This window comes from Meriones unguiculatus, chromosome 8 (assembly GCF_030254825.1).
Source record: "Meriones unguiculatus strain TT.TT164.6M chromosome 8, Bangor_MerUng_6.1, whole genome shotgun sequence".
NCBI classification, from domain to species: Eukaryota; Metazoa; Chordata; class Mammalia; order Rodentia; family Muridae; genus Meriones; species Meriones unguiculatus.
In genome coordinates, this window is record NC_083356.1 from 116,352,484 (window position 1) to 116,379,038 (window position 26,555).

The window sequence follows — 26,555 nt, forward strand, 5'->3', positions numbered from 1 at the left end:
ATTTACAGATGGCTGTGAGCCAATACGTAGGTGCTGAGACTCGAACCCAGGTCTTCTGCAAGAGCAACGAGTTCTTTCAGCAGCTGGGCCAGTCACCACCAGCATGTTTGTTCACATCGACACAGCAGCTCTAATTTATGCCAACCACTGCAGAGTGTTGTTATAGTGTATTTGCTCATTTTCCTCTTGATCACCAGTCACGTGATGTTCTATTCCTTATTTTCACAATTATATAATATATATACATAATGTGTAACTTTGGTACATGTCCCAAACTCTAAGTATATGCCACAGAGTAAAAGTCCTAACTTTTTATATTTTGTATAGCCATAGCACACTCTTAAAAATCAGTTATTTGAAAAATATTACTGAGCCTTTACAATATGCCCCGGTGAGGTAAGTAAGAGAGGCCGTTCTGCTGTTTGAGGTCTTACATTTTATATAGGGATGAGAACAAATCGGTGAGCCAACTTCAGAGAAGACTAAATGCTGCAGAGTGAATCATGACATTCTTTCTGCTTCAAGATCTTCCTCGCTCTTCCATTCCACCTGGAATTAAACAGAACTCCGCCACCCAACCTGTAAGAGGTGGCGCCATTAGTTCCTGGCTCCATCTGCTATTTTCTCCACCCTCTAGGACCTTGATCCTGAAATCTCTGGGCTCAGTTGTTTTCTTTCCTGCTTCATCACCTTCAAAGACGGGTTTCTAGCTGCTCAGAAAGTTCTTCTCACTTCTCTTTGCCTGTCGCATGCACCCCATCCTTTTTTTTTTTTTTCACTTGTCACGGTGGGTGAAGATGCGTGTGTGCTCTCTGCCCAGCCTGCTAGCGTGCAATGTTGTGAGATGAGGCTGCTGCTGCTGCTGCTGCTGCTGCTGCTGCTGCTGCTCTATCTGCAGCCCACACCTGACACCAGACATGTTCCCTAGCAAATGTTTCTCAAAAGGGGAATCGTAAGTGGAGGAATGCCTTCATGAAGATAGACGTGTAGACAAGTCTGTGGGGTATTATCCTGAGTAATGATAGATGGTGAGGCCCAGCCCAGTGTGGACACAGCTATCCCTGGCCAGGTGACCCTGGGGTGCCAAGAATGCAGGATGAGCGAGCCAGTAAAGCAGCACTCCTTCCTGGCCTCTGCTGCAGTTCCTGCCTCCAGTTCCTGCCCTGGCTTGCCTCCATGGTGGAGCACGGCCTGAGATTGTAAGCTGAAGCAAACCCTTTCCTCACAAGTTGGCTTTGGCCATAATGTTTCATTACAGCAGCAGAATCCCAAAGCACACACGGCGTCTTGAGGGTCTTGTCGGTACCAGTCATCCCAAACCCTAGTGAAAATCAACAGCTCTACATGGCTGGAGGTAGCTGAACGTGCTTTCACGTGGTAAGGGACTTTAACACACAGCTGTGGAGAGTTAGGGGAGTCTCACTCTAGCCATGGACCTGCAGCAGCAAAGCCACTGCGACCTCTCCACAGTCTTCCCTGGAGCAGCTCAGGTCCTATTGCCTCCTCAGCAGCCCCCTCCTCTCCTCCCTCCCTCTCTTCTACCCTTCATCTTGTCCCTCCTTATTTCCCCCTCCTCTTTTTATAGCCTGAGAGCACCATGATAGCCACCCTCCCGGATATCCTAGCATACATAACTTGAAATTAAGTTATTTCAAATTATTACTTGAATACCCCAGCAGCAAAGCGTCTACTGAGGCTGTGCTCTAACCCTGCTCAGCTTTATCCCCAACACATCCAGTGAGGAGCGACACATTTCCTTTGGATTTCAGGCCTCCTTACGGCTCCCAAGGGCTTTGAATTCACTGTTGACACGAGTCCAGACCGGGTTTCTGATGGAATAATTGCTCATCTGCTCCTCTCTCTCTCTCTCTCTCTCTCTCTCTCCTTTTTCTATGGATATATGTATGTGTTTGTGCATGTTCATGTGCATGTGACGGGGTGTGTCCCTAGTCCTGTGCGCATGTGTGTGGCCAGAGGTCAACCTCAACGTCAGCTGTCTCCAAGGATCCACATGTGTCTGCCTCTCCAGCACTGAGTGTACAGACACACACAGCTGTGCCTGGCTTTTTATGGCATGCAGGGGATCGAACAGATGTCTTCATGATTGTGTAGCAAGTGTTCTCCCAAGGGAGCTATCTCTTCAGCACCTGCTTCTCACTTTCCTTCTCCTAAATGATGCTTCCTGCTGTCCATTGGACATGAAGACCCCGCGTGTATTAGGGCTGTGTATTCTGCTCAAGGCGTCGCGTCAGGAGATGATGTTATTTTAATGCATTGGTGGCCATGCTAAATTTAATTACTTGTCTAAAATAGAATCTGTCAGATCTCCTCACTATAGGACGCATATTGTCTTTAACATTAATAAATATCTTAGGGTGGCCTTTGAAGACCATGTAAATATTCTGCTTAACGTCCTTCACCTAATGGTCTCAGCTGTCATTGAGGACCTTTGCTATGTCCATTGCTTTACTGGTAGTTGGAAAGATATATTACATAATTTAACTATTTACCCTACATCTCTTAGCTGGTATTCTTCTTATTTTCCCTTCTCATACCTTTTTGAAACTATATTTGAAATATCAAAGTGGATGCAGAGATTTTGTTTCAGAATAATTTTAATCCAAACTAAAGTCCTTCTTTCCTGAAGGCTTTGGTAGCTTCTCACCTATTTAATACGGTGCTTTCTCATAGAGTATCTCAAATCCCGCTCTCCTTACGAAACAGCATCTTACTCAGGAGAGCACAATGAAGTTCTCTTGGTGCACTGGGCCTTTTCGCTTTTGTCAGTCTGGGTCACAATTATCGTGATAATTTATCATTTATTTTTCATTGGTGCTTTAAACACAAAATCAGATCCACTGCTGAGAATAAAAGCTAGGGGAAGAGGGAGTTTTTCCAGTCACATGCTTCCTTCCTCTTTGCTCACCTCCTGGCCATGGCACTGAACGCTTTCTCTGTTCTATTTTTAGGACCGCCGATTCAATGATGAAATTGACAAGCTAACTGGCTACAAGACGAAATCACTCTTGTGCATGCCTATCCGGAACAGTGACAGTGAGATAATCGGTGTGGCCCAAGCAATAAATAAGATTCCGGAGGGTGCTCCATTTACAGAAGATGACGAAAAAGTAAGATTTCATGCCTTGCACGACTCGTCCTTTCCATTTTGATCACTGATTGCTGCTCTCACGGGAAAGACGGGACTTATGTGAATAGTTCTTCGATTGGCCTATTCACAGAACAAAGAGCTTTTCCTATGCTGTACAGGATGTAACGGGAGGTTTTTGTTTGTTTGTTTTTAGCATTTCATAGAATGTGGTATAATTGAAAATAACCACTCCACCTTTTTTAAAGCCTGCTTTTCGTTACAAGTCCCCGTAGCAGTCTTGCTTTTGCCTGGTCTTTATTTTCCTTGCAAGCAAGCCTTTTAGTTGAGAACAGCACCTTGAGCATACACGGCCCAAGGGACAGCAGAGAATATAGGAAGTTTACTGAGTTTTCAAAAACTCAGTCATAATATAACTATCACAGACAGTTGTTTTCGTACTTCTTATACAAAAACCTCAATAAAATGGGCATTATTTGATTGTTATTGTAAATCTGTAGTGGGGGAGCGTAGTTTCTGTTTCTGAAGAACAGGTGACTTTGGTGGATGGACGTCACATACTTTTCGCTCTGGAAAAGTCCGTTCTTTACTAATAGTTTATTGCCAGCCATGACAAGGGAGGCTCTTCGGGAACTGAGGCCGGCCTTCAGGGCCTTCGCCTCCACACTGAATAGAGTCTGGCTGAGGGAAAGCAAGTCTCAGACCAGTTCGTTTAAGTTTGGTGAAAACCTTTCTCATGTGCTGTGTGGTTGAAAACCTTACAATTTAGCCTTCTGCTGAGGCCCTGCTATTTACCAGTGCTTGGTTGTTAAAATCACACGAGTGCAAATGTTCTGGTACAGAAGGTGAACATGAAATGTGGTTATAGGAAAACGGGAGGACTTCTAAATGAAGTGAGTCCTCCACTGAGCTCATTCCTAGAGTGGAATTGAAAGAACTCAAATCCCTGGAAAAGTTTGTAAACTCAGAGCACCGCAGCACCTCGGATGGCCTCTTACAAATTAATTGTGGGTGGGAAAATCCCGTATGTTTTGTGGCATCCAGGAGCTACCTGAGGTGAGAGGCACAAGATGCTCTAATCTGACCGTAGGGGAGAGAGGAGCTCCAAAGGGGCTTCTTGGAAGAGATAACATTTCATCCCCAAATCAAGGTTTCCATTGTCAGAACCAAGGGAGACAGAAAAAAACGTCTGGAAACTGGTTTGCAACACATGATGGTGAAGTTAGAGGCTCCCAGCTGTCCAGTGTCAAAAGTGATGTTGGGGGCTCAGCCCTAAACCACCCTACACCGCCACCCCTGCTAAGGCTCAGGGAACCTTGTGAAGAAGGGCAGGGGGAATGTAAGAGTTAGAGAATAAGGAGAAGATATAAAATACGTTAGGCAGGACACAGCCACTGTAATGATGAACTCACAGCAAGCGGCTGCAGTTACACGTGGCTGGCATAAGACTGGCCCTGTAAACATGGGTGGAGGAAGGTCTCATAAAGCCTACCCTTTCCTGCTGGGCTAGGTTAGGTGGATTCTGAGAGAGGAAAAGCCGTTGTTTTCAGTTGTATTATCCACTGCTAAGCCCAGCAGGCTCCAGCAGATAGCTCTAAATCCGTGGTGACATAAACTCTAAATCTGTGGTGACACAAATAGCCCTGGTTAAATTCAGTGAGTCAGAAAACAAAACAAATAGATATAAACAGAAGAAACACATTTGTAGGGGAAGTGGGGAGTAGGTGGATAGGATGTACAGACGTAAAAGAGAGCAAGAGGTGAGAGCAATCAGTGTGCATTATAAACCTCTACAAAATGGCCAACACGCTAATTAATAATAAACCCGTAAAAACGTAGCGTAGCCCACCTTCGTCTGTATAACGCATTTAATGGGATGTCTAGGTGAAACAAATTTTTAGAAGGACTTTACTTTGTACTCACGTGTATGTTTGTGCGTTTGTGTGGGAGCATGTTCACGTGAGCCTAAAGGGTATTCATTGGATCTCCTGGAGCTGGGGTTGCAGGGGGATTGTGAGCTGTTGGTATGGATGCTGTGAGCCAAAGCAGAGACCTGTGCCAAAGCAGCATGAACTTGAAATGCTAAACCACATCTCCAGTTCCAACAAAGCATTTATTTTGATCACTAATTTAAATACAGATGCCAACATCTTGAGCTAGTGTGTCTCCTTTCAAAGTTCAAGTGGGATTTGGGGCTTGTGCCTTTTAGAATGTGACAACTGCCCTCTGCTCTGACCTGCTCTCTTGGGGATCCCACGATACAAGCGGACCGTTCCTTTGACTCATTTGTGCTGTGTTTGCTTCATGGTCTCCTCCCAGAGGGTTTTTAGTTACAAGATAAGGCCCCATAAGCCTCAATGGTTTAAGGCAAGGCTTGCTGCAGGCATGGTACCTTTCTTGAATAGCGTCTGTGTTCAGTTCCACTGAAAACTGGGCATAACAGGTGGTGGTGGTGAGCGCCTTTAGTCCCAGCACTCAGGAGGCAGGCGATTCTCTGCGTTCCAGGCCAGCGTGAGTTCCAGGACATTCAGGGCTACACAGAGGAACTCCATCCCGAAAAAAAAATTAAAATTAAAGTAAATTTAAAAATTGCAGATGGGAGCCTAAGCATAGCTGTCCACTGAGTGGCTCCACCCAGCACCTGATGGAAACAGATGCAGAGGCCTCAGCCGAACATTGGGTGGAGCGCAGGTAGGCTTGTGGAAGAGTGGAAAGACAGATAGAAGGACCCAGAGGGGACAGGAGCTCCACAAGAAGACCAACATGGCCAAACAGCCAGGGCCCAGGGGGGCCTGTGGACTGAAGCACCAACCAAGGAGCACGCATGGACTGGACATAGGCTCCCTACACAGATGTAGCCGATAGGCAGCTCGGTCTTCATGTGGGTCCTCTAGTAAGGGGAATAGGGCCTGAGTCTGACATGGACTCTGTTGCCTGCTTTTCGATCACTCTCCCCTGGCAGGGCTACCGTACCAGGCCTCGGGGGAAGAGGATGCACTCAGTCCTGATGAGACTTAGTATACTCGGGTAGAGGGGGCTCCCCTTCTCTGAGGAGTAAAAGGGGGGCAGAAGAAACAGGAAGGAAGGGTGGGGCTGGGAGGAGAGGAGGGAGGGGGCTATGAGCCCAGCTTGGCTGATGACCAGCAGGCACCTTTGGAAAGCCACAGAATTTCCCTCGGCAACTTTACCTGTTAGACGCAGTATCCCCCACTACATAGCACGAAAATTAAATAAGGTCATAATAACAAATGCCCAGTAAAATGTAAGTTTCATGGCCAGTGTAATCTATGTAATCTATAACTTTTACATCTAATATTTTCCGTGAGAGTTTAATTTTTTTCTTTTGTATTGGTCACTTATTCTCAGAAAGATTATCTCTTAGAGTGGATCCTATTTTCTTGCTCAAAAAGTTATGATTATTTTCTTCTACAATTGTTTCATGTGCCCATAGTATCTTTTTTTCTTCCAGTATATTAAAAAAAAAATATATATATATATAATATTTTCACTGCTTGGGAGTTTTAGCAGTTAGGCCGGGTAGATTGTGTTCACCCAGGTGACACAGTTATAAAACATTTTATGTTGGTAATGTCTAGCCTGTGTTGGTTTCCTCTTGCAAGGATTCTAGTGTTGTGTATCTAATAGTCACGGTGAGGAAAAGAATAGAAACTAAATTCTAGAAATGTTTGGTGGAAAAGGATACAATCAGCTGTCTCTTCCAATGAGGAATGGCAACGGCAACGTGGTTTTACAGCTTCCTGTGTGAAATTTACAGTGATATTTGTATTAAAATTACTTCCTCTGTGTCGAAAGGGGATTCCATGAAAGGACACAGGGAAACCAGGAAGACCTCCCGGCACACTGACAGTACATCAGGCAAGTCTCAGGGAAAAATTACCTCTGTGTAACTCAGTTGTTCTCAACCTATGGATCACGACCACCACTGGACGAGTATCAGATTACAGTTTGTAAGAATAGCAAAATTACAGTTATAAAGTAGCAGAGGAATAATTTCACGATCGTTTTCACGGTCAGGGGTCGCTACAACATGAACTGCGCTAAAGGACTGCAGCTTTATGAAGGTTGAGAACCACTGGTGTGATTTGTTTCTAAGTTTCTATCCATTGGAACCTCCGGTTGCTGAATTTGTAGAGGCGACAGGAAGAACATTCAGCCAGAGGGACCAGAAGCTCAGCCCTTCCTCAAGCCACCTCCCCTTTAGCTGTGTATTCTGTGATCAGTATGAAATGCATATTCTGTAAGATACAATGAGAGATCCCATATGCAAACAGGAAAAGATCAGACCATTCATGATGACGTAATTGGACCCACCCTCGCCAGTACACGCCCTTATCATAATCTCAGCAGCAATGAGCTCAGAGCAGTGGGGCTGTGCTCCCTGACTAGTACACCTTTCCTCATCCAGGCTTCTGCCAACTCAGGGCCAGGAAGAAAATGTTCCCTGAGCTATTACCCGAGGTCAAGGGGTTTTGCAATATCTGTCCTTCAGTATCCTCATACCAAAACCTCAGATCAAAGCATATTTAAGTCTCCCCCTCTTTTCACCATAGAATATGCTGTTCCTGGCCCTTGGAGCCTGTCAAATGCAAGTGGTGGTGGCTGACTTCTTCGTAGCACAATTTCATTAGATTGCCTGTTTGTTTTCATTAAACAGAGGTTTTTATTAATGCCATCTCTATGCCAGGTACTCTTCTGGCACTGGGGTTTTATTATGAGTTCCTGATTTTACTATATCACTCTATTAATTAATATACTGTTTTTATTTCCTTCTTTAAGATTATCCTTATGTTAGTTTGTATTCTACTTCTTGTTTTTGAGAAAAAGTCTCACTATGTAGCCTTACCTGCCTGGAAGTTGCTATGTTGACCAGGCTGGTCTCAAGCTTTTGGTGAGCCCACCGTGACTGTGTCCTGAATGCTGAGCTTACACGTGTGCCACCATGAACAGCCTTACATTCTCTCTATGTAAAATGTAAACAGAAATTTGATTCTTCCCTATCTGTCTACATGTGAATATATTCTGTATTTTCCATTTGGGGTGATTAAAAAGCTTTCTAACTTACTTTTTTCTATATAACGTTGTTTCTCTGTCCTTTACTTTGGACTGCTTACAGCTGTTAACTAATTCAGTCTGGGTCACGGTACACTTGCTGCATGTGAAAATCATTTGTATGTCTTGATGTCTTAAAGTTCCAGCTTTTGAAGACTGTAAGTTGCATGTGAGTGAGCGAGCTGAGTGACGTCTTGAACACATCACCTTTTGCTTTCTTATTTCCTTGGGGTGCATGTCAAAGATTGAAATTTGCTGAGCCAAAAGGCAAGCCAAGTCTTTGTCAGAAACTTTCAAAATCTCTGAACTCGTTTAGAATGACGGGAGTGTTGGACAAGACCATTCTCCATGCTCTGCTGACTCGGCTCAATTCACATTTAAGATCTAAGGTCAGTTTCCCTTGATCTTCCAGGCAGGTTTCAGACAACCTCCTTCTACATTCAGAGGAGCACAAGGTCCTGCAGTGGCAGGCTGGACAGATGACTCAGATGTTAGGAGTGAGGACTGCTCTTGCAGAGGATCTGAGTTCAGTTCCTAGCATCCGCATGGTGGCTCGCAACCACCTGTAACTCCGGCTCCAGGGAATCTGACGCCCTCTTCTGGGCTCCATGGAGACTGCCCTCATGGGCAGAAATCCACACACAGACACACATGTTTAAAAATTAAAATCTTAAAAAAACAAAACCAAAGCAAACAAACAAGCACGAGCCTTTTAAAGTCCAGATGCGCCTGTAATTTCTGGGTTGCCCACTGGTAAGGAGACAAGGAAACGAAAGGTAGGTTTGTGCATACCTGAGCACCTGAGAGAGATTCTGGAGTCAGAATGCCTCCAAGACAGGTTCAAGCATTTTCTCCTTAGCTGAGTGAGCCTGGACAAGCTGGCTGGACCTTCTGAGCTTCAAAGCCTTCCTCAAAGAGTTGCTGTGAGGAGTGAAGCAGTTAACAAACAGTAAGAGTTTAGGGTAACCCGCATCAGTGGGCAAGATGCAGCTGCTTTGTCATCAGACATGTAAATGTATTGTGTAATTAGCATAACATTATTTTTGTCCTCTCATCTTAAAATTCCATTTTTTTAGATTGCAAATTATATGTAGCATAATTTTAAAACACTTTGAGGTATGAAAACTAGCAAATACTTCAAGACACAGAAAAGATTAAATGTATGATATTCATCTAGGGATATTTATGCAGCTAATGTCATGGTGAATAGGAGTTTATCTTGCTTCTTGAAAGTTCTGTGGCTGTGGACAAAGACTCGGTGGCTATGTGGTGTCGTTCAGTAATTATTGGCGGGAGCTTGGAAAGGTCATTGGTTCCTTCTCTGGTGCTTGTCTTCATCTGATACAGGCAGACAGTCACCCAGCCCTGTCCTAAAGCTTTCATTTCAGCGGCTTTAATGCCACCATGCTCTTTAAAAGTCTTGGATAATTAGCCAGAATTTAATTGGCAGCAGGGGGAGTTTTGCACGAATTCCAGTCTCCCATGTGAATTTATTAATCATTTCAGCCACACACCGGCAAATTACTAGTCTGGTAATTCATGCTGGAGGTGCACACAAAGGAAGGCCACGGAGAAGGGATGACTGGAATTTTCTGGTTCACTGCCTGGGTTCTAAGCGAATGTTCCTATTTCCGGGGATGTGCATAAGCTAGATGATTTAGGTTGTATGATTAGAGTCCTTACATCCAGTTAACTTAGCCCTTTGTTATTCAAAGGGAGTAAAGGGAGACATTACTTTTGCAGAATGTAATTATGAGTTGGATAGAAGCAACCCTGGTGACCTATTAATACTTTTGGGCTCGCTGGCATGACCACTGGGAAATGGCAGTGAGCGTGGGCGCTTACCCACCCTCCCAGGCTGTGCACACTTTGCTAGCAAAGATGTTGTCTCTTCTCATGTTCCATAAAGCAGACCATGTCTATTGCAGTTGCCTTTTGGTGGTGAACGTGTGTAAGAGTCATGGCCCGAAGGTCTGCTTTGGTTGGTGTTGTGGAGTTTCTTAGCCTGTGGTTAACTGCTTCCAGCCTCCAATCCAGAACGTCGGGCTCTGCCCGTATGCTGATGGTACTGCCATCCTTTGGAGCTGGGGTACTGCTAGCAGAGCTCAGCTGCTGGGGACTGGCCATGTTCCAGCACTTGTTCCTGGCAGTGCTGCGCTGCCAACTGGCATTGAGGAGGCTGCCCGGATGGCACTAATGAGTCTCTGCGGAGTTCAGGTTTGCCACGAGACATTAGCACGAGACTCACAGCAGATAACGGGGAGGATCTCGTAGGCCCTGGGCCTTCCACTTCAAAGCATGTTCTGCTCGGGAGGATGGTCTGTAGCAGCTGGGAGGTATCAAAGGTACAAAAAAGACATCAGGTTCGTTGTGTTGAGGATGATGTTGGATTCATTGTACTGAAGGAGAGACAGGTTGGTGATCTCAGAAAGGTGGGTACAATTTGAGAAGGCTACTAACATAGTTTGGCTAGCATATGATTGATTTCTTTTTAATCTGAATATCTTTAGACATGGCTGCAAGCTGCAGTTCTACCATTATAGCCAACTCCCAAACAACTAGTCGATTTAATAAAGCAACTTGCTGACACCAAAGATAGATGGATTTTTTTCCCCATTGTCTGAATGGGTTCTAAAAAAGATGCTAAGAGACACATTAAGACACCAAGTTTTCCAAATGCTTTGAACTACAGTGATGGCTCTCACCCTCCTTAAGGCTGTGACCCTTGAATACAGTTCCTCATGCTGTGGTGACTCCCAACCCTAAAATTATTTTCATTGCTACTTAGTAACTGTAATTTCGCTACTGTTATGAGTCACTGTGAAATTATTTGTGTTTTCCTGTGGTCTTAGGCAACCTTTTTGAAAGGGTCATTCATCTCCCAAAGGGGTCCTCACCCACAGGCTGAGAACCACGGATGTCAGGGCCACACTGTAGTCCTTCTGCCAGGAGCGCTTACTGTTTCCTGCTAACACCTCATTGCGTTTAAGGTGCTTAAACCCCAGAGGATCAAGGCATGAACTGACTGTGAGAAAAGCCCCCCTGCATACACAGCCATTATTTGCACGTTTTGGTTATACCCAGGCTAAGCTTTTTGAACATGTTGCCATAAAATTGTGATTAAATATTAGTGTTCAGCAAAAGAGGGCTCAAGTGTCCCTGCAGATGGCTTGTTCTTTCAACTTGTGTTTAATCAATAAGATCTTAGTCTGGGGGGAAATTTGGATCAAAGCCTATAACTTGTTAATATTTTATCTACAGCTAACCCATGATTGAATCACGACACCGTTTGCCTTTTAGTGGTGATTGCCCAGGGTCCAAACAGTCACTGTGAGAGCACCAGTGGCCAGTTCATTCACAGCCCATGTGTTCACTGGACGGTATTTGACCAAGAGTTTCAGAAATAACCAAGTTTTCCAAACACGTTCCTGTCGGAACTCAGGGTGAATTTTGGACACTATGATTTGACAAAGGATGGCGTCTACACAGTGTAGGCTGTATTCTGGGGGCTTGGCATACGGTTTGATTGACAGTCTTGCGGAGAACATTCTGACGTCCTCCGAGGGTGTATCTGGAACCCACGGAAGGACAAAACCAGCTCTGTAAAGTTCTGACCTTCACATGCAAGCTGTGGCATGCATACACCCACAATCATTCACACACACACACACACACACACACACACACACACACACACACACACACACACGATGATAGTAAGTAAAATATAGAAAACTGCAATAAATCATGACTGACTTCAATGCAATCTGTTTCCTTTCCCTTTATCTCAGGATAAAATGTGTCTCTCTAGGCAGTCTTATGTGCCAAACTTGCTTTATATTTGTTTTGTTTTCTGTTTTTGTTCATTTCTGAGACAGGGTTTCTCTGTGTAGCCGTGGCTGTCCTGGAACTCACTCTGTACACCATGCTGGCCTAAAAACTCAGAGGTCTATCTGCCTTTGCCTCCCGAGTTCTGGGTTAAAAGGCATGAGCTGCCACCACCTGGCACTTGTTTGTTTGTTTTTTTATAGTTTATTTTATTTTTCTTTGTGTGCATGGTTTGTGTCTTTGTGTTTGTATTCGTGTGTGTGTGTGTGTGTGTGTGTGTGCACGCGTGCAAATGTGCCCTTAAAGGCTAGAAAATGGCATTCCGTTTTCTGGAGCTGGAGGTACATAGTCAGAAGCCTCCCCGTGTGGGTGCTGGGAACCGAACCCCACCCCTCTGCAAGCGTGGTAAGTGCGCCTATCCCTCCAGCACCCAAGCTTGCTTGTTTGCTGTGCCCATCCCAAGCATCCTGGGCTGTTTTCCCAAGACTATCAAGTTCTAATCACAACATTAGCTGTGCTTACTCCAGTGGAGGAGATTAGGAGTCTGCTTGACCCAAACGTGACATGGCTGGACTAAACAGACGAGATTATGGCAGATCTGGAAGGGAAGGCTTAGGGGCGAGGCAGAGGTAGGCCATCTCATACCAAGGGACTAATAAATCCACAGCTTTTAATGGCTGCTAGGACATGAAACAGGTAAGTCCTGTCTAAGGAAGTCAAAACAACAGATGACTGTCTTAAAAACGTGTCCTTGCACATGACTTAGACAAGAGCGCTTTACACTTGCAGATTAGAAATCAGTAAGCACTCGTTGGCAGGAAGAATGTTGTTAGGGAACCAGAGCAGGTGTCGTGGATCCTTAGTTTCTGGAGAATTCAAACTGAGGCAGGCAACTGTAGCTGAATAAATAGCCTAGTGCTATTGTCTGAATAAACCCAAGGTTGTTTCATGCTCAAATTCTTGAATTTCTCCTCCTCCTCCTCCTCCTCCTCCTCCTTCTTCTTCTTGACAGCATCTTACCATGTAGCTCAAGCTGACCTGGAACTTTTTGTGCAGCCAGGACTGGCCTCACATTCGGGGCAATCCTGCTTCAGCCTCCTGGGTGGTGGGATGCATTACTCCACCTGGCTACTCTTCTCTAGCCTCCTCCTCCTCCTTTTCCTCCTCTTTCCCCCCAGGAGACAGAACCTCACTCTGTAATTCCAGTCTGACCTGCAATGAATTTTGGAAAATTCTATTTTTTTTTTTTTTTTTTTTTTTTTACTGTAAGTGGAATTGAGTGGAAATCAAGTACACTTAGCTTTCTTTGACTTGCATATCTATCTCTTTTCAATGTTTTCCTTTTATGATAAGGTCATTTTCTAACTGTAAAATCATATTAATTTATTGTAGAAAGTTTGAAAAGTACAAAAAAAGCAGAATTTATATCACCCATAAACCTCTTTCAGAAATATATTCAGAAAATATATTGCTTTTCTTGATGTTCCCTGTGCTTATTTATTACTACCTATAAAATATCCCCAAATTTATAGTGTGTAGTATATAGACTATTTTATCATATTTTAAGCCATTTTTCAAACATCTGATTTGAAAGGTTAAATCAGTTTCTACTTCGTAATTATCTAAGTATGTTTAATCATTTTGTTTCTTAACATTTAGATTGTTTTCAAAATCATATTATAAAGTTACTATTAACCCCTTAACAAATAAGTGAACTTTGGCAGTCACCTTAGGGTGCTTTTCTGTTGGACTATTAAAGTGCTGTGTCATAGGTCAGACACGAACCAATTCCTGCAATTCAGTGTGATTCAAACTATTAGGATGACTGGGTGAAGAGGTTTGAAAGAAGTTTTTAAAATGTCTTTATTGAGATATAATGCACATACATTTAACTCACACACCTACAACTGAATTAGCACATTTGCAATTGAATGAGCCATTAGCACATTTGCATACTATGTAACTATTAACACAGTTTCAAGGCATTTCACCCCCACACCCTGTAGCCATTAGCAAGTCACTTCTCACTTTCTCCTAGTCTAGGCTGGCCTTGAACTCCTGTGCAGCTGAGGTGACTTGAACTCCAGCTTTTCCTGCCCCACCATGCCCCACCATGCCCCACCATGCCCCACCATGTCCTTGGTTTCCAATTTCATTTTATTTTCACTCCTTTGATTTGTTCTGTATGTGCACGGATTATACAAGGAATTCATCAGCCGTTGCTCGGGAAACAAGCCAGCCACGATGCACACCGACGTAAGCTAATCTGGTCACATGCAACCTCTAGATTATTCGGGCTAGCGACGAGGCACAGCAAAACGTCTGCCAAGAAATTTGAATTAGGAGGGAGTGGACTGTTTTCCTTTGTGCTGGATGTTTTATTTTAGTGGAAACAGATCTCAGATGGGATTCTGCTGCAGATAAAGACACTTACACAAAAACCTGCTTTCAAGTTGGGTCAAATAGCTCACCCGCTCTTCACAAATTCCTGTGTTTAGGCGCTCAAAGCCTCTCTTACTGCATTTCAGAAGGCGACCCTGGTTCTAGGTATGGGCCTCAGGCAGATGTGCTCTTTAGCCCTGTGCCAGGGTTGGGCAACCTCAGGGTCCATGCCTAAGGTTACAAGCTTGGAACTTGTTACAGCTTAACAACTTTTAGTGTGGGAGGAGGTGCTCTAGCATATTCTAAGTGACACAGGATCTTGAATGTCACTGGTGGCGGTTGTCAGAGGAGTTACTACCTGTCTTAGTTAGGGTTTCCAGTGCCGTGAAGAGACGCCATGACCGCGGCAATTCTTAGAGGGAAAACATTGAATTGGGTCTGGCTTACAGTTTCAGGGGTTTAGTCCCCGGCCGTCAAGGTGGGAGGCATGGTAACATGCAGGCAGACATGGTACTGGAGAAGTAGCTGACAGCTCTATAGCTCCATTCCTCGAAGCCAAAGGAGGCTAGGACACACTTTCTCCAACAAGGCCACACCTCCTCCAATAAGGCCACACCTCCTAACAGTGCCACTCCCCATGGACCTATAGGAACCATTACTTTTACCAGCAACAAAGCCTCGTGCTTTTGAAGGCAGAGACCTCTGGGCCACTATCATGGCCACATTTGGGAGAATGTCTTTCTCAAAACCTCTGGAATATAAATTTGTTTATGAACACAAAATTTTAAACTTTTATTATTGTATGTGTATGGGCGTTTTGCCTGCACATACAGGCTCTGTGCCTGTAAGAAGCCAAAAGAGTGGGTCAGATCCCCTGGAACTGGCATTACAGTTGTCAACTACCATATGAGTGCTGGGATTTGAGCCTGACTTCTGTGGAAGAGCAGTCAGCACAGCACTCTTAACCACTGAGCCATCTCTCCCTTCCTCCTGGAGCATCCACTGTTGCTAGGGCAACTATCTGCTCCCTGATAACACACGAATCCCAGGTCCCTGAACTCATAAACACAACGCTGCACATTTTCCTTGCCAAGGACTGAATGAAAATCGTAAGCTTCGCAAGCAACAAACAGTATTCCACCGTGTTTGTTTTTCTTCTTAAGCGAGAAAATAATGGAAAGGGTTATGAAGTGTCTGTTCCGTGATTGGTCTCTGCGCGCAAGACCTCGTTCCTCTTCACAGCAGGCCCGGGCGTGCGCACTTCCACCCTCACTGGATGAGTGTGGACACTGAATGTGGTTGGGTTTGAGTGCGCAGAGGGTCACCTCACCTATGTCGCAGATCCAGGACAAGTGTCACCTGCCTGTCACCCGCCTGTCTTTACATGGTGACAGTGCATGTTCATTGGTTTCCTGTTGTCTCACCTTCAGGGCCTTGGAAACACAGAGCTTTCCCTGCCCCGATACACATGTGTAGGCAGGTAACTGAAATGGGAGCATGCCCGTGCTTAATAACTAGGAGGCGGAGAGTGTGTGACTAAGGGACATATCATTTCTAAATGGTTTTGGTGTCAGCTCAGCCTTTCAAGAACACCTGTGGCCGAGCGTGAGCCTTCTGTGTGCAAGGAAAATGGGAAAGGTTGGGACCGGAAAACGGCTCAGTCACTGCGGGGTCTGCTGAGCAAGCGTGAGGTCCCTGAGCCCGGGTTCCCAGACCTCAACCAAGAGTCAGCGCTGGGAAGGGCGCGGGCATGGAGACAGGTTAGTCTGCCCAGTCAAACGGATACAGTCCAGGTTGGGTAAGGGACCCTGCCCCGAAAAACAAGGTGTCAACAAAGACACCCAATGCTGACCCACACAAACACACGCACCCGCACATACCCATGCAAATACTTTCCTAACACGCACGTACACAAGGGCACGCATGCACACACGCATGCAGGCATGTGCACAGGCATGCATACACGCACACACACAAGATGGATTCCTATTATATCTTAATATATATGATTAAGATATAATGACTCCATGCATATATAGCCATGTGGTATATATGTAAAAGCTATGAAATTTTTATTATTATTTTGTTCCATTTCTTGTGTTTACTGACAAAAATAAATAATGCATGTGCTCCCCTGACCCCCAACCCATCTCTAGTTTTTTTTCTGTAAAAAAAAAAAAATTCTACTTAAAAATCAGATTTTGCATCGTGCCTTGTTGTGGCTGGCAGAAGTGGGAGGTGTTCTGGGTAAATCACCCTGTGGCCAATCGGGGATGTCCCCTCCCTATGCTTAGTCAGATTAGGGACTGTGCCGTTTAAATGAAGCCATGTGATAGATCTTATTGGACAACTGAAAATGGAATATAAGCTAAATTTATGACATTGTCATATTTTCTATTTCTAATAATCTATTCATTCAAAAGACATATTTAGGTATTTTTCCTTTTCCTCCTTTTGGTATTTGAGGTAGAAATGTAGCCATCACTTTTTATCATTTTCAATTATTTCTTTTTATGCCTCTGTGATCTGCCCTGGGTAATATCCTGGCTAGATATGATTGTAAGGCTACTTTATGGGCAGAGTCTGATCTGCTTGTCAATCAACAAAGGAGCATTTTTCTCTCCTCAGATTGGGCACACTCCATTAAGAAATGAGGAAAATGCAAGCACCCCATCTACCAGAGCAGGACTGAGGTCCCCCATGGGAGGCCCAAGCTGGAGCGGGAGCGTGCTGGGAGAGGATTGAAGTAATGAACAGCTTTGAAAAATGAGGTTATGTGAGTTAGTGCTGCCCAGAGACGCTTTAAGGTCTATTCCACACAGTCCCTGAAAGGGGGCTTACATAAAACTGGAAGGCAGTAATGAAATTCTCCTGCTGGAGACAGTTTGAAATGATGCCCCGTGAGAATGAACTGACTATCGGATGGCTGGACCTTGACTTCATTCATCTGTAAGGCACATGTGGTGTGTTGGAAGGACTTCGTCTAGACAATATAGGAAGTAACTGTGGGAACTCAATGCCTTCCTGTTTAGGACTGCCCAGTGGTTGCGAGTGCAAAACCCAGCTCCATTGCTAGTGTTTTATTACTTGAGTTATTTTGTTTTCAAAGACTCTCCTCCTCCTTCCTCTCATTCCTCCTATCATCATCATCATTACAGTTATCACCACCACCACCATCGTTACCACCACCAGCAGTAGCATCACCACAATCATCATCCTTACAATCATCATCACCACCATCATCATCACCATCACCATCAGGTTTACAAAGCTGAGAGCTGGAGGCCCAAGTTTGGATCGCCAGCCTTCAGGTAGAGGTTTGGCATAACAGTATGCATCTAGCCTCAGGGATTCGGGCTTGGGCGGGGGGACAAGCAGATCTGGGGCTTCACTGGCCAGCTAAAACGGTGAGCTTTAGGTTCTGTGAGAAACACTTTTCACACCAAGTAAGTGGAAGATATCTGATGTAGACCACTGGCCTTCATATAAGTGTGGATGAATGTACCTTCACATTTGCGCGCGCACACACACACACACACACACACACACACACACACAGTCTCTACTTAGCATCTGGCACGATGCACCTGAACTTTCTGGAAGAGTCTATGCTCTTCCTTGAGCAACATTTCTTCTTTAGATCTAGAATGCCCACGGCTTTCAGCTCTGGTCCTGGTGCTGTGGCGCAGTGCCACGCAGGCTTTCGCAGTTTGGATCTTTGAGGAGCCATCTGTCTGGAGACAACAAACGACAGACTCTCAGTCTACAGCACGGATTTCTTCAGTAAAACACAAGCACTCCTTACTTTCTTCCTCCCTTGTCTTCAAGCTGTTGCCAAGGGCAGGTTGCACACAGATCGCTGGGCCAAGCAAGGGTTGTTCTTTGCCTGGCCACGCACAGATCAGTAAGTCACCGACCGGCATATCACTGTTCTGTTTGTGCTGGAAATACAGGGTCACAACCACCCTTTGGAAGGCTATTCCTAGAAAAAAAATGTTTGGACACATACTCTTATGACCTTCATGCATATTTAAGCTGTTCAGACTTTTCTGAGTTTATCTGCCTCTCACTTCTCCACTTCTTCTTTGCTCCTTGTATATCATGACATACATCATGAACATGGATCTGAGCTGAGATCAAGCCCCGAGTCTGTGTGCCTGTCTAGTCTTTTTGTTAGCAGTGGATTGGGTGTCCTCACCATGTAGAAAGAGGAAGGATAAAGCAGAGAGCTCTCACTACGTTCATGGTAGAGATGCTGTAACCTGACATTCTAGAACATGCAGCTGATCAGTCCGTAGAAAATGTGATAGTATGGAAGACTGTGACAATGAAGTCGCTCTTGCCCAATGCGCACTGAGCTCGTTAGAGAGATGACAACTGAATGAGAGTCTTATTTTCTAAACCTCATGAGAAATTGCTGAGAATTATCTCCTCTGAGTGAAAATCATAAAAAGAGAACAGACATGAAATTATTTTGTTGAAAATAAACCATTTAGGACCGAAAAGGAGATTTAGATTCTTGAGACTTTTTGCTACAGGCTGCACAGTTAGAAAACTACAGAGCTAGCTGGGGTGGTGGCAGCACACACCTTTAATCCCAGCACTAAAGGGGCAGGCAGACTTTTGTGAGTTCAAAACCAAGGTGACACAGAGAAACCCTTTCTTGGAAAAAAAGGAAAAGGAAGGAAGGAAGGAAGGAAGGAGAAAAGGAAGGAAAGAAGGATGAAAGGAAGGAAGGAAGATAAGGAAGAAAGGAAGGGAAGAAGGAAGGAAGGAAGGAAGGAAGGAAGGAAGGAAGGAAGGAAGGAAGGAAAGAAGGAAGGAAGAAAACCACAGAGCTGAAAGCAGGTTGTCTCTGAACTCCATCATCACAGGGCCTTTCTCCTGACAGCAATGTGGGCGATGCCCAAGGCAGAGTCCTAGAAGACAGAGCTGAACGCACAAAGCCCTGTAGTACTTGGAAAGCAAAGCCATGGGGTAGCCAACTTCCGCAGGGAAGCCTGGCTGAGGAGCCTCCCTGGAAACAGCAGGTCAGTGTGACCATCCTGGTTGCTTCCTGGTTTGTTTAGGGGACAGAAAACTTTCCTCTTGCCAAGGGACCAACAGCTGTGCGATAAATGATAGTAGGCATATTGATAGGAGGAAGGGCATACGCTTACGTGTGTAGGATGGTCCTACAGCAAGTGTGGGGGAAGATGTGTCTCACACAGTGAGGAAGTGAACATGAAATCAAGGCGAAGTCACGAAAACAGGACAAGAACCCCTGAAGTCTTGAAGGTGTGCATCCTCTGTCTAGCATTTTGATCTGATTTCAGCAAGACTGAGATTATCATATAGCAGGACAAATCTATTGTACTTCAGTGAAGGACAGAGAGGAGAGCTTTCGTTTAGGATTCAGGAAACCCCACCAGCACTTCAGAATAGCTGGACGGATAGCACTCGGGGAGGAGTGCAGGCGGGAGGCTTCCTTGAGCTCCTCCTGTTTCCCTTGGAGCTGAGCGGAGGCATAAGCGGAACACTAGGCTTGAAAACGGTCAGAAGCTGTTTGCTTATTGAAATCGTTTTCAGTAACTGTGCAATTAGTTTTGCAGATGAAGTGATAATCATACATTCATTTTATTCCTCCAGAATTATTCTGATTTGCTGAAGTATTTCATATAATGAATATAAGAAAGAAAGAAAGAAAGGAAGAAAGAAAGAAAAAGAAAGAAAGAAAGAAAGAAAGAAAGAAAGAAAGAAAGAAAGAAAGAAAGAAAGAAAGGCCTTCCTGTCCTCGTGTAAAGCTGTAAACCCTCTCCTGAGTACTCAGGAAGCCTGGAGAGACTTTGCACAGATTTCATATGAACTCAATATGTACATCTTCATGCCCTGGCATAAAACATATTTTACATGCTTTTCAAACTATTCTTATCAGAAACTCGTAAGACAGAAGGTTGTTTGCTTGTTTTTCCTTCCTTTCTAGTTGGAGAAAGTAGGTCACTGGGGCATACCCATGAAAGATATGTTTTGTCTCCTAATGTGTTTCTCTCTGTGTGTCTCCCTGCCTCCTTCCCTTCCTTCCTCTCTCTCTTTCCCTCCCTCTCTCTTTTCTTTTGTGGTCCTCTGAATCCTTAGCATCCTTAGAGCTTTCATATACTAAGGAAATTATTTACCACTGAATACATCCATAACTCTGCTGCTATACATTTTGAAAGTAAAAACTAAATCTATCAATCCTATATTAAAAAGGCAAAAAAAAAAAAAAATAGAATGCAATCTCCTGACATTAAAGGAGAAATCACAGAGTCTGAGATGCTGACAAATTCAAGACACAAATATGTTCTAATCCAAAAATCAGTGATCCGAGTGAAGTGATTCATGCTTCCTTCTGAGAAGGGTACCTTATTGCGAGTCACATGACTAGCTTTGCTCCACTGTCATTATGGCTGTTGTGAGGCTCAGCTTAGGATTTTTAAAAATGCTAAAACAGTGGGGTGGGGTGTTTGTTTAGATAGGATTGAAATGTCACACAGTCAGGTAGCTTTTCCTTCATCATGTTTCTAAAGATTCTGAGACATCTGGTAGGAAATACTCAGATATGAATTACAGTTCCTAGTCGGTTTGTGTGTCCACTGCCCCTGCCCCAATGGTAGGATGTGCTGGTAATGGCTGGCTGCAGTGGACATCCTGGATCCACCGTGCGTTTCTGGCAGGAAGGGGAATGGAGGCTCCGAGGCAACTCCAGTGTTGACAAGTACCCCTGCATCTCAGGTGGAAGGCAGTTCTGGTGCAGAGGCGGTGACGCCCCGAGAACACACACGACCAACAGCGCACCTCAGAGAGGAGGCGCGCTGTGCACCCTGTCTGTCAGAAAAGCCGTTCTCTCTGGAAGTGGGGAAATTTCACTAACTACAGTGAAGAACCTTTCCAGTATCAGTGTTTGATCCCACAGACCAGTGTGTAGATCCATTTCCCCACTGTACCAAGGGCATAAACCCCCAGTTTGTACATAAGGGAATTCACAGGGAAAAATAACTTCTGTCTTACGGGGGAAATGAGCTTTCATTTCCTTGCTTATTTGTAGCTTGCCTCTGAATATGACAAGGAAGATTTAGCCCTGGGCCAAGTACTCTGGACTTCATTCATTCTGCACGACCACTAATAGCTTTTCCTCATAACCACATCAAGAGTTGAAATTGCCTTAGGAAACAGCATTCCCCATCTCCACTGAATTGCTTATCTCTCCTGAAGCAGACCGCATTGCTCATATTGTCATGTTTATGTATTTTCTGACGTAATAGAAGCACTAAGCCTATCAGTTGTTCTGGAACATATAATGAATATTGGGGCCCTTGAAAAGAATGCTATGGAAAACAACCAAATCAGACTCCTGTCACTAAAAGTAGAATATATGTTGGGCTTAGGATGTGGTTAGCAGGCAATCTCATTCTGCCATCCTCTGAGAAATCAAATGGAGATTTTTCCAAGTCAGAGCAATATGTTTTTATGAAAACAGTATAGGAAGCTTGGGGTTGCTGGAAACCCTGGTTTGTTCTGAGGAAGTAATAGATCCCAGAAGATTACAGGAAAACCCATCATTGAAGGAAGTCAGGCCAGGAGCTTGAGCAGGAACCTGGGTGCAGGAAATGATGCAGAGGCCATAGAGGAGTGATGCCTCCCGGCATTCTCCCCATGGCTTATTCGGTCCACCTTTAGAACCCAGGACTGCCTGCCAAGGCCTGCCAAGACTCACAGTGGGCTTGTCCCTTCCAAATCAATTAGCAATCAAGAAGATGCCCCCACAGGCTTGCATTTAGGCCAATCTGGTGAAGTCAATTCCTCAACTGAGGCTCTCTCTTCCCAGGTGACTTCAGCCTGATAAAAGAAAAACAAAACAAAGCAACAAAACAAAAAACCTACCTCCACACACACCTCCCAAACACTTACCAGAGCAATGAGCGTTCCATGGTCCTCACCCTGGCTCCACCCCCAGTATCGAGTCATGTCTAAGTCCCAGTGCCTACGAGAGTGAAGAAGAGATGCTTTTCTATAAGAGTAGGCTGGACAATCCAGAGTCATTGGTGGCGTCAGTTACACAATTTAGAAATATCAGTGCAAAATGGAAAGCATAATTGTTATCAACTTTGAGCTTGCGACAGTGGTGCTTTGAATTGAGCACTGGGCCCTCCTAGGCACGCAGTGCAGAGACTGTGCACACCTGTGCAGCCTGGCTTATTAGTTTGAAATATAAAACTATTATAGAAAGATTTGCCTCAGGTCTACACGAGTTAACGGAAACAGTCATGCAATGGATGGATGAATTCTGTTTAGTGACATCTTAGAACCGAAGAGACCAAGGTAACACCATCTTGTCCTGCTCTTATCCAGACTCCATTTTGTGTCTTCCCGGGTGCTTTTCAGCCCCTAACCACCCTGGACAGTCACAGCTGACTTGGCAACACATATGGGAGTTTTCCATGACTATGACCATGGCTCAGATGAATAACCAAAATATTTGATGGCTGTATAATCTAACAGATGTGATCAGGTTCCTGTGACCCACACATGACAATGATGCCATCGTGGCTTGCCCTTTTATAGACTCTGTATCCCTGAGCTTTGGTGACTAGAGTTCCTCAGAGCAAGAGCTTGCCTCAGTCCCCTGCTGTTAAAGGACTCTAATTTTGCCTTATATGCATGGTGGCCTGTAACTTTCTCACCTGGGCTATAACAAGAATATTTGTGCTTAATTAACATTTATTTTGTTCAGACAACTGAAATTCAGTACCTGATATCTTGAAAATTAAGGTGTTTACTTTGAAGACCTGAGACTGAATGCAATATTTTCTGGATCTCACTACATATACACCATCTCTCTCTCTCTCTTTCTCTCTCTCTCTCTCTCTGTGTGTGTGTGTGCGTGTGTCCCTATTTTTCTCTCTGTCTCTCTATTTCTCCTTTATATTCATCTCTATCAAAAAAGAGATACATTTGTTCAGTGAAGTCCGTGTACGCAATCAGATCTCAGGTTCCATGAAAACACTGTGTGTTCCAAATATGTCCCCTGACAGCAATCCAAGGTTTTTGTGACTGTGACAGAATACATGAGAACATCTTTGGGGAGGAAAGGCTTACCTTGAGTTATCATTCAGAAGTTTTAGTTTGCAGTTGGCTGAGTCCATCCGTTTGGGCCTCAGGCAAATGACCATGGCTTTGAGGCCATGTGATAGTGAACGGTGCCTGAAAAACGGTGGAGGGCTAGAGGTTGTCAGAGGACAAACGTGTTCCTCAAGGGCTTGGCCCAGTGTCTACTCCTGCCATCGAGTGATCCACTGATGGTTTCAGAGTCTGAATGACCCAATTACAAGTCAAGGTCCCACCTCTGGACACTGCTGTGTCAAGAACAGTCTTAATACATGAGTCTTTAGGGGACATTTCTTATCCCAACATCAACAATGACGCAGCATCTACTCCTTTATGACGTAATAACAACAACCTTCTTTATTCACACAGGATGGATTTAGGATCTCATCCTTTGAGCCAGGCACAGGTTTTTTAGACAACGTCTTTCTCTGCTTTGGAGTCTTCTAGAAGTCTTTAGCTGTTCTCTCTCTCATCTACGATAAAATCCTCCCCTTTAACTATTACCATGGAGCGTTCTTGTTGTCAGTTCAAACAGCTTAATACAGCGCATCAGCTTGTAACAGCTTGATGGACTGTGGCAACAGGGGAGAGAGCAGTAACTTAACAAAGACTTCTCTGAGGGACTGTTCTAGAAACATTGAAAATCTAGTAATAGAATATCGTTTAGTTGTTCATGTTGTAGCACAGATTAAAAAGCAAAAATATAATAGGTAACAATTGTAACAAAACAGAAAAAAATCTTCCGTCTCTTGAGCGTTGAATGAAGAGAGTAGATGCCATCTTAAATGTAGCTGTCACATACTGAATATTTCCAAACAAAATTAATCTAGAAGCAATAGCCTTTCCCCATTCATGCAACAACTTATTTCTGAAGAGAAATCATAACTCCGACAGGGATGTGGAACTAACATGCCTACAGTGACTCATTGTGTTAGACACTTTCGTTTAAGTCTTCTTTACTGTCCATAACCACCAGTTTGGTTTGATATGTATTATTCCCACTTAGATATAAGAAAAGTGCGATTCAAACATCAAACTTTTCACTAAGGATATTCCTCAGGTTAGTGGTTTTGTAAGCTTTCGGCTAACAGCCACCCCATAATAGACTAATAGTTCCCCTATGATAGTTAAAAACTTAAGAAAATACTTTGTTGGGGAGGGACTTTCTTTTTTCACGTAATGGCCAATGTAATAAGAAACAAATATCTGGATGACAGTAGCAAGGCCAACTGACACGTTTGGGAACACATCCCTCCGACACTTGCAGTGAACACTCTGGTTACTGGGGACAGACCTAGGCAGCAGCGTTCCTCTCCTCACCTCTCAGCACGGACATGTGGGTGGGTCAGCACACGGACAGCCTGGCGGCGTGGAAGCTATTAACAGAGAGCTCCCTAAAGCCCCGAGCCTGTGCCCTGAGGAAATCGTGGGTGGGTAAGACATGTTGGTCTAAGCCTCACAAAGGCAGAATTGCTTAGGTGGCGATAGCCTGAGCTCCTTCCTGCTCTGCACTCCATCATGACCGGCAACCTTTATTGCCAAGAGAGGAAAGAAAAAACTCCATTTCCTGTCAACCTCCCCCTTCAGATTTTAGCCACCCCTTCCGTTTTTCTCTTCCTTCCTCCTTCTCTCCTTTCCTCCTCTATCCCTTTCTACCCTTTTCCCTCACGTGCTTCCTCCTTCCCTTCCTTCTTTCTTTTCTAGAATGGTGCACAAACATAAGAGAGCCCAGCCAGCCATGTTCTCCATGTTACCAACAGGGCACACTCACATCCCTCCTGTGGGGTCACTATCACGAAGGTGGAATTTACAAATCTGCTGCTCAGTTCCCTCCCTTGGGAGGAATTGTTTCCCAAGAGACTCCTCAGCATCTCCTGCATGTGGACCCCTGACAGGCCCACTCCACCGTCCGCCAGGCCCGGCACACACAGTGCAGAGCCTTCTCAGATTGCTATGGGGCTCCACACCTCTGTGTTTTCGTCACTGTTGGTTGCACTCACTGTGTGTGCTGATCACCATCCTAGGCAGTCCCAATGCGCTGTCCTGTTTAATCCCTGGACTCTAGTGAGGTATATGACATTAATATCCACATTTCCAAGAAGAGGGAAAACAGCAAAGCATATAACTATGAGGTCGTGGAGGCAGGGTCGGAACCCGTGTCTCAATCCATAGCTAAGAGAGAAAGCCCAGGATACCCATGAAACATAGCCATAGTGGACAGAGGAAACCCATGGGCAATGGCCCTGCTGCTGGGGGTGCTTCTGTTGGTCTCGGCCTTGCCCAGCTTCCTGGCTCCTCAGGACTGAAAGGGATGCTGTCACTGAGAAGGGTTTTGGGCCGAGCTGAGGGTCACAGCTGAAACTCATTGCCTTGAATGTCAGTGCAGAAGATTACTATAGGGATGTGTTGTGCTAGTTCGTGATACTGTTGTGCCATGTCTATTTATTTATTTGCTTTTTGTGAGACTGTGTCTATCGTAACCGAAGTTGGGCTTGAACTTCTGGTCCTCTTGCCTCTGGTTCCTGAGTACGGGGAGTACAGATATGAGCCAATATGCTGAGCATTTTCTTGGTTCTGTTCTGTTTCTGTAGCTGGCTTCAGATTAGGCCCTCATAATCTTACATTAGTTTGGGACAAAACTGAACAGTGAAACTCATGGTCTGTTTTTTGTTTTGTTTTGTTTTGTTTTGTTTTGTTTTGTTTTGGTTTTTTGTCCTTGTACTTTTCTTGCTACTTGAAGACCTTCTATTTGTGAAAGTTCATTCTAGGTAGAAGGGATTTGTGAAAGAGCACTCTCTGGGGATGACTCCAACCATCATGTTCGTAAGACATAAAGTAGTGTGAAGCAAACACAGGCACCTGGACCCTGCTCTGGTGCTCTGTGTAGGCATTTATTAAATCACCGGATTCTGGGTTAGATAAACAATTCTGCTTTTGTGCCACATTTTTTTCCTTAGCATTAAAGTTTAAGAATAGAAATCTTCAGAGCTGGCAGCAGTGGTGCACGCCTTTAATCCCAGCACACGGACGGCAGAGGCAGGTGGAT

The 26,555-nt window shown here is 44.6% G+C and overlaps 1 protein-coding gene across 1 annotated transcript in view; it reads left to right on the forward strand.

Moving 5' to 3' along the window:
- Pde11a (phosphodiesterase 11A) overlaps window positions 1–26,555 on the forward strand; it is a 324,698-nt gene that overhangs the window by 42,589 nt on the left and 255,554 nt on the right. Inside the window, exon 2 of the mRNA XM_060390423.1 lies at window positions 2,970–3,128. Within this exon, the coding sequence (XP_060246406.1) occupies window positions 2,970–3,128 (159 nt within the window). The remainder of the gene's footprint in view (window positions 1–2,969; window positions 3,129–26,555) is intronic.